Source organism: Mytilus edulis, chromosome 1 (assembly GCF_963676685.1).
Source record: "Mytilus edulis chromosome 1, xbMytEdul2.2, whole genome shotgun sequence".
Classification (NCBI taxonomy): domain Eukaryota; kingdom Metazoa; phylum Mollusca; class Bivalvia; order Mytilida; family Mytilidae; genus Mytilus; species Mytilus edulis.
This window is the reverse complement of record NC_092344.1, coordinates 75,333,295-75,342,002: the sequence shown is the minus strand read 5'-3', so window position 1 is coordinate 75,342,002 and position 8,708 is coordinate 75,333,295. Positions and strand designations below refer to the sequence as shown.

Below are 8,708 nucleotides of genomic sequence, written 5' to 3'. Positions count from 1 at the left end.
ATTCCAAAAATATCAAATTGGTATGGTTTAGTTAAGCGATTAGCATGTTTCAATTAAGTGTCTAGTAATTCGTCATGGTTTTGATTAAATTTGTCATGGTTTAGATCCAAATTAATACATATTTGTTTCAGCTTTATATTTAAAGTTTATTTAAAGGCGCGTGTGATAAATATAGATTATAACATGGCATTTTTCGTATCCAACCCCTTATCAGCCCTAGGTCATGATTTCAGCCAGAGAGCCGACAGGCTTGAGGGATGATTTTGACCATGTATCCAATTTTTTGTTTTACACAAAGAAACGTACCAGTGAGGTATATTTTCCGGAATTAGCCGAATGACGTCGATGTCATCCGATAACGTTACAGCAAAGCATGCGATATTTACCGGAGGCAGTTGATATCAAACGGACACATTTGATACAAAACGGAGTCAGTTGATAACAAAAGTCATATCACACAGCTACGGCTACGGCAATTCTTCAAATTTAGTGAATAAATATAATGTTCAAATAAGTTTTATCAAGGGTTACAATTATACCATTATTTATATAAGTATGTGATAAAACGAAGTTACACAATTCACCAATGACAATAATGTATGTGAAGTTAGAAGCCGGTTCCTTATTCGTTATTCGATACTCAATATCGAACCGGCTGCTAGCAGTCGATTGGATATTGAATATCGAATATGTACCGATTATCAGGTTATCTGCATGTTGATATCGTAAAATATCAGCTGCGAGACATAATATGAAGCTTTTTGTCGAGTGAGCGTAGCGAACGAGATCAAAAAGCCTTCATATAATGTCAAGCAGCTGATATTTTACAATATCAATATGCAGATAATCTGATAATCGATTTATCGGGCTATATTTGCGTGTTTCAGAAGTGTTTTTTTTTTTTGTTTCACCAGCACACAAAAGATGACTTGATAAGTTCGGGTCAAAGTTATTAACGTCGGTTCAAACATTATGACGTCGCTGATATGTCCGGGTCAAAGTTATTAAGGCCGGGTCAACGTATTTGACGTCACAAAGACATGATACGGAATAATATTAAGAGCTGAACAGAGTGATATAGACAGTGGGACGACCGATAAAGAATAACGAACCGGCTGCTAACTTCACACACATATGACAATATATGAATATTTTGATTCTTCTTATTTTTTATAATAAGAGAATTTAAACGGAAAACTCAGCATTTTTATGCTTAAAAGGAGCATACTCATGAACGATATAAGTGACATCACCAAATTTTGAATTGATCTGTGTTTTGTGGTAATGCCTTGTGTATAAGTTATAACATTTGGTGTAGGCAGAAAGTAACAGAACGGAAACCAATTTTGGGGACGTACCTATAGACGGGACTGACTTTTTAGACGTACGTACCTGACGGACAAGGGTATCACTTAATGAACCCTCCAACAAAACGGTGGAGGCATAAAAATTAACATTTGTCTTTATAAGATTCGTGATTTTTTAAGTAATTAGTTGGCTTAGAACTTCAAGTAAATGCAAATACTCACCGTTCCGTTCTTTGTGTCTTTATTATATGACTTGGTTATTTTGTTTTGTATCGATCTGATGAATCAAATTCTTTTCAACTGAATTTGTATAGTTCTTTTTGTTTCTGTATATCACATTTTGGGTTTTGGTTATTGTATTGAACATAAATCAGGCCGTTTCATTTTCTCATTCAGATTGTTATACATTCAATTTTGTCGGAGCCTTTTATTACTTACTAATAGTTGAAGGACGTACGGCGACCTAATATGTACGTCATTTGAAATGCATAAATATATTATCTTAGATGTTTCTTTATACATGCGTGTGCCAGAATGATAACTGTTTGTGTTTGTATCGAATTATGTCTGTGTTCGTGTCATTTATAACATTGCATTACCCGACTTCCATTCACTTTATTAAAATGCCATACATGAATATGATAACTGTTTAATCTAAATCGACAGTTTCAACATCTTTGTTCATGTTTCTCTATAACCGATATAATATCAAAACGCTGTTTTTTCACTGCAACGTCACGTGGTGTTTTGTTACTCATACTACATAGTCTTGTGTCAGCGCCATATTTCAGCAATAAATGGACCAAATCTTCATGGCCATTCTCGCAAGCACAGTGAAGCTGAGTGTAAAGCGCCTTTGACTGAATGTTAACGTCTGCTTTGGCAGATAAAAGAGCACGTGCAACATGCAGGTATCCATCGTAGCATACTCTGTGTATACATGCAACACCAAAGTGATCTTTCATGTTCACAAAAGCTCCCTTTTTAATAAGAATAGTTACAATATGATGAAGGCCTTTCTTTGTAGCACAAAATAATGGTGTCCAACCTTGAGTTGTATACTGATTTATATTGGCGCCATATTGTATTAAAAGATTAACTATTTCAATGTTATTTTTTCCACATGCAAGATGCAAAGGCGACCAATTTGTGTTTGATGTCAAACGAAGAGTTTTCTCTCGTTTGATTAGCATTCTTATTATATCATTTCCATTGCCATCAAAAACAACATTTGGCCAGCCAGCAGTGGTGACAACATTGGATTTAGCACCCTTTTGTAAGAGAATAGTTACTAAATCAAGGTCCATGTTCCAACAGGCGTAATGTAAGACAGTACCAAAGTCAGCATCTTCTTTATTAACATCAGCTCCGTGAGAAAGAAGTAAACGTGTAATATCCCTATTTTTCGTAACACATGAGATTAACAAAGGCGTAAACCCCCTGTTATCAGTTGCATTTGTGTTAACCTTTTGATTTTAAACCATATGCACACAATCAATAGATTCACTGTAGCACGCACCATGTAAAACATCATTTGTAGGGTCTTGTTTATCTAACAGGAATTTGAGGAGAATTTTGTTGCCTGTTCTAGCTGCCCAATATTGTACTGACAATCCTTTATCATCAATGCACCTGGTGAACTTTAAATACCTTGATCTAGTTACTGATGAAAGATATGTACACCAAAATGTAGTGAATCCAATATTATGTAAGGATTGGCTTTGAAATGTAGTGTCCAAATGACCCCTAAGAACATCATCAGTTAGTCTTTTCGCAAGCGTTTGAAAGTATGGTTCCCTTACTACAACCATAGTTTCATCATTTCGGACGCCATCGGCCTTGCATGTGGGATAGACAGTAACTCTTTGCTGGATAAAACAGGGAGTTGCATTTTTTTAGCACGAATTCAATATCTTCACCTGCCAAAACAACACCAATCGTTTCAGAAATTGACTCATGTACGAATCTATATAGACCATTGTCATAAACGACATAAATTCCTAGCATATGTTCAATGCCATTTCTAAAATCTTCTATTCGTGTTACTTTTGGTAACTTTCTTATTTGTTTAATGCTTTCGGTAGCTTCATGTATCCTAGTATTGTCTGTTTTATTGCAACAAAGGTATTTCATCCATGGAAGAAATGATGAAATTGCCTTAGACTTCTCATAATAATCACTATGCATTAGATGACAGTTCAAACATCCGTCAAAAAGCATTAACAAAACAAGACCAGCGAAAGCAATGTTGTTTGTCTTTGAAAGAATAATTATTTCGTCTTTCAGTTGATTAATTGGATTTTCAAAAAATGCAGCACCTTGATTCCGAAATTGCTGATCTGAAGCAAACAATCGGCATGATATCGGAAATCGTGGTGTGGAAGTCGTTGATATTAAGGACTCGATATTTATATCAATTTCATAATTTAAATGACTCTTCAAAATCTTGACTCTTTCACTTGGAGTGAAACATCGGCATTGGTATCAACAGAAGGTCCTAACAAAACAAGTTTTGTAATAAGCTCTACGGAGTCCCGATAGATTGGGCGTCGAGTAGTTGCTATAATATGCGTATGCGTTTTGTCGATACAGCCACGTAACAGATCTTGCAATTTTAGCCAGGCTTCAACTTTCTCAGGGACCAATTGCGATTTTCCAAAGCAGTCATCAACGAAAAATATCTGTTTAGATGTTGGGGTACATTTTGATTGCCATTCATGGGATGAATCTCTTAAATGAAACTGGAGCCTATGATTAACGATTTGAGGATAATGTGCCATGCACTGAAGGTTTTTCTTTCTCCTGGATCTCAAACAATTAACACAGATCCGTTACGTAATAGTTGGTTTTCAATATCCAGAAAAGCACGTGTTTCAACAAAACAACGGTCCTCCTTGGCCCTGAACTCAATGATCAGTTTGAGTTGATCTGAAAAGAGAAAACATTTTTTGCTAAAGATATTGAATTAGACTTTTTCCAAACTGTATAACAAGGAAAAGGCTCTATAGTAGTGCTTGATTATTTAAAACAAAAATATAAAGGATGCATGCGTATTCACAATGGATATGTATGTGTTACAGAGGGTAATACGTGACGAACATGTTTACATTCGTAGAGACAAATTAATAAGGAATCAAAGGATGCATCAATTTTCTACTTAAAATGAATTTAATGATATTTTTAGACATAAAATGCTGCTTAAAGTCTCAGTCGACAATTTCCATGAGCCCTCTAGTGTACCTCGATTCAACAATTCATCAATTTAATAGAACAGTAAGACGTAAGAGCCATCGCGGACTAATATTGCTTTATCAGTGACAACAAGAGTGTTTCTTATGTTTAATCTGCGGCGTTAGAATATCATGTGTAATAAAGTAATATACATAATAACGAATTAGAGGACATGTCTTTAGTCTTACATTAGATAATTTACATATTCATAAACAATTGGTATATTTAAATTTTCTCACCCTACTACAAGAACAAGTATTAAAATTTAAACAGCGGTTAGTTGATAGGAAACTAGCAAGGTATGATATAAAGACTTCAGTAACGCCAACCCTATAATCAAGGTTCTACGGAAAGGTATGAAATCATCCCTTGAAATTTTTACGTACACCATCACAAGTTGGATGGTCATTATTGAATATCTGTTACACAGATGACGACGGATACATGTACGTTCTTATTGTCCTTTTTTCTACGACTGTGACCTACCGAATTAGACTTATCATCGGCTTCGTACTTTTATCACCAACAACATTGGTGCAACATGTTGAACAGAATCTGCTTATTCTGAAACCTCAGTCCCACTAGACCATGATCGCACCACGCTCACCGCGATCTAAATTAAATTTATATCGAGGTGAGGTCGCGGTATGAGTGGCGTGAAAATGTAAATTTTCGTTGCTTTCACGATGCTACTACGTCCTCGTTACACTTCAACAACGATCCCGCCACAATTATACCAAGTTATCACCGCGCTTATTTTGCGACCTCACTACGCTTATCAAGATCTTTCTACGCTTTTCACGTTCTTCACACGATTATAGTGACGTTCTTACCAAGATTATACTACGTTCATACTTCAATCTTACTACGTTCTCAGCAATTAATTAGTCAACATCGTGTTCCATATCAATACAGTTCCATTCCTTCTATTTCTGATTAATACGTAGATTTCTCGGAAACAATACAGTCATGCCACCAAAATCTACAAGAACACGTGGGCGTGGTGGTAGGGATAGATGTAGAGGCAGAGGGGTCAAAGTAACGAATCTTAATCAAGCAGAGATGTCGGACCGACCAATCTAACCTAAATTACATGTAGGATAGCAGAGATGACACAGATGTGTCAATAGATCAAGGAAGATGTGGTATGAGTGCCAATGAGACAAATCTCCATTCAAGTAACAATTTATAAAAGTACTCCATTATAGGCCAAGGTACGGGCTGCAACACGGAGTATTGGCTCACAGCACGCTTTAAAGGGCCCAAAATAGTACTAGTGGAAAAACATTTAAACGGGGAAACCAACGGTCTAATCTATATAAAACGAGAAGCATGGTTGAGTCGTTAGAGCAAATGGATAATTACATGCAGACAAACAAAATCTAGGTAGCTTTTTATATATTTTATGTGAAAATTACAATGAGAATGATGGTCGTAGTGTGAACGTAGTCAGGTCGTAAGAAGAGCGTGATGAGGACGGCAAGGGCGTGCTAGAATCGTACTATGGTCGTGAACAGCGTGGTATAGTCGTAGTGGAAGCATAGTTCGGTCGCGGTGTGAACGTGATGGTCGCAGTGAGGTCGTTATAACGTCGCTGTGAGATCAAAGCGCAGTCTCTCCGAATAGAATCACACTTTCGCTACGCTCTCACTACGACGGTACAGCGACCTTCGCGATCTTACCACGACCTTAGTGCGCTCTCACTACTCTTCTACTACGATCTGATTTCGCCACGACCACACCACGATTGTTTTGAGCATGTTCAAAGTTGGCCACGCTCATCACGATCTTGAAGACCTCATCACGACCTTGCTGCAACCTTACTGCAATTAACACGATCGAACTACGACCATCAAAATTAATATTTTTTTCACAGATCGTATTGCGATCGTGGCCTCGTGGGACTACGGTATTATGGGGAATCTGAGATCACTCCCGGTTAATTGTGTGTGTTGTTTCTGTTGCTCAGTCGTTTGTCTTTTATCTTGCGTTGTGTGTTTTGTGGTTTTTCGTTTCGTCGTTGTTTGGTTTTTTTTTGCAATGGCATTGTGAATTTGTATTCGAGGTATGAGTTTGAATATCCCTTTGTAATATTTCATCTCTCTTTTTGCACTTTCCGCCTGAATAATGACACCCGGTTTTTTTATAAAAATATTAAGGTATACACTTACCGGAAACTAGACTAATGTTATATTAGATTCATTCTCTTACAGTTTAATCTTGATACTAATTTTTTTTTACAAAGAAACGCCTTGAAAATGTTTATTATTGGGACAAGAGTTAATCATAATACCATAACTGTATCGAATTTTATATTTTTATATTATACTCCCATGTTTTGTTTTATACCTGATATAGAACATCGGTCTTTTACCTGTATATTTGATTTACCTTCAATAAGTTACGTAACCCAATAAAGTTTTTATACAAATATGAATTCAAAAATTTTGCTGACCACCTTTATTTTCATTATAGAACTGAGACAAATACAAGTATCAACAGCTAACAGGCATGAATAAACAATTTACAAACAAAAGGAACCATTATAATTTGCACTGGACTTATTATTGGCAAAACAGATTGTTTATATATATTTAAATGGCTTAATTGTTATTTTAAAACCAATATTATTTGTTCCATCTATATACAGGGCATATTTTTTTGTTTGTTCTTATTTGCCGTTTCGTATTTCTTGGGAATTACTGTATTTCGAAATGATGAAAAATGTTTAACATGCATCAATGACGTATTTTAATGCGTCCTTGCATGTCAGAACTGACATAGACAAGCTTCCTTGTTCGAGTCTACAAGGACGCTCCTGTTTTACATATCAATTGAGAGGTTACAGAATACATTTTTGTAGACTCGAACAAGGAAGCTTGTCTATGTCAGTTCTTACATGCAAGGACGTATATTTGTTAGAAATACGTCCTTGATGCATGTTAAACATTTTGCCTTTTATACTGCACTCGTTCTATTTGAGCAGTCAAATTACGTTGACTGTATATTTCTATGCCATATACAGTCACTGACCTGATATCACTTTTCCTCATGAATATTTAAATAGAAATTGTCGAAATTATATTTAATTATTCATACGACCTCTTCAACCTGTTCTTGTTTCCAATGTAAACAACGATGCGTTTAACGACTCAAACTTGTTTCTTTTGCAATTTTTGGGAAAACATATTTCACTTATTAATATTTTTTTGTTTGCAACCTATAAATCATTATGTTTTATGCTTATTGTTGATATTTTAGTCTGCAACGAATTCGTTCATCATTGATTGCGGTAATGATGTACATTTCATCGGTAATGATGTACATTTCATCGTGTTTTATATTTCTCCGTCTGTGTGATATGAGGCCTTTTTAAAGGGAGATTTTTCCCAATATTTAAATCAAATAAATAACATTAACACAATAAACAACAATTGAAAATGGTTTTTTTTAGATTGCAGTATAAAGACAATAATAGTGCATTGACTTGACACAGCCTCGCATTTCCCCGTTTCTAAGCCTCATCCTTATATCGTTGATATGTCAAGTCAATGCACTATTATTGTCTATGTATAAATCGCACAGTAGCCAAAAGTTAATCGAATGAACTTTTTATATCCCATAACAATAACTTTCAGTACACAAAAATGTATCAACAGTTAGACAAACAAATATACTTACCTCCTATACATTTCTAGGAACATGATTGATTAAAAGCAATCGCGTGGAAACCGTGTAAATTCCATATTAGGTTAGTAGGTGTTTATATAATTAGTTATGTTTAAACAATGAATTAGATAGTAATCTTATGAAAACACATTTATTTGGCCGGCTTGTTATAATAACATGTGGTAGAATCTTAATAAATCATACGTTGTTTTTTCTATATGTTTAATCGTCGTGATGGCTAATGCATATACAATAACGTCACATGGTAAAGCGGTATGGTAACAACGTTACCATAGCGTAATGTTTGTACTTCGCGTATTTTCCGACATTTTGGGGGCCGACAAAAGTGAAATATGTAACGAAATTTAAAAATATAAATTCACAATATAGATAAATTAATGTCTATCTCAAATAAAATAATCAAATTCCTTAAACTTGACTGAACACAATTACAGTTTATATTTTAGTCCATTCGTGGATGTTTCTTCTGGCACACACGGT

The 8,708-nt window shown here is 35.3% G+C and overlaps 1 protein-coding gene across 1 annotated transcript; it reads right to left on the bottom strand.

Moving 5' to 3' along the window:
- Nucleotides 1-1,975: 1,975 nt before the first annotated feature.
- LOC139483460 (26S proteasome non-ATPase regulatory subunit 10-like) lies at nucleotides 1,976-2,614 on the bottom strand. The gene has a single exon (XM_071267509.1). It carries the CDS (start codon nucleotides 2,612-2,614, stop codon nucleotides 1,976-1,978), a length of 639 nt encoding a protein of 212 aa, XP_071123610.1.
- Between the last annotated feature and the right edge of the window lie 6,094 nt (nucleotides 2,615-8,708).

Coding starts and splice junctions, on each gene's coding strand:
- LOC139483460 (XM_071267509.1), bottom strand. CDS start 2,614: ATGGACCTTGATTTAGTAACTATTCTCTTACAAAAGGGTGCTAAATCC.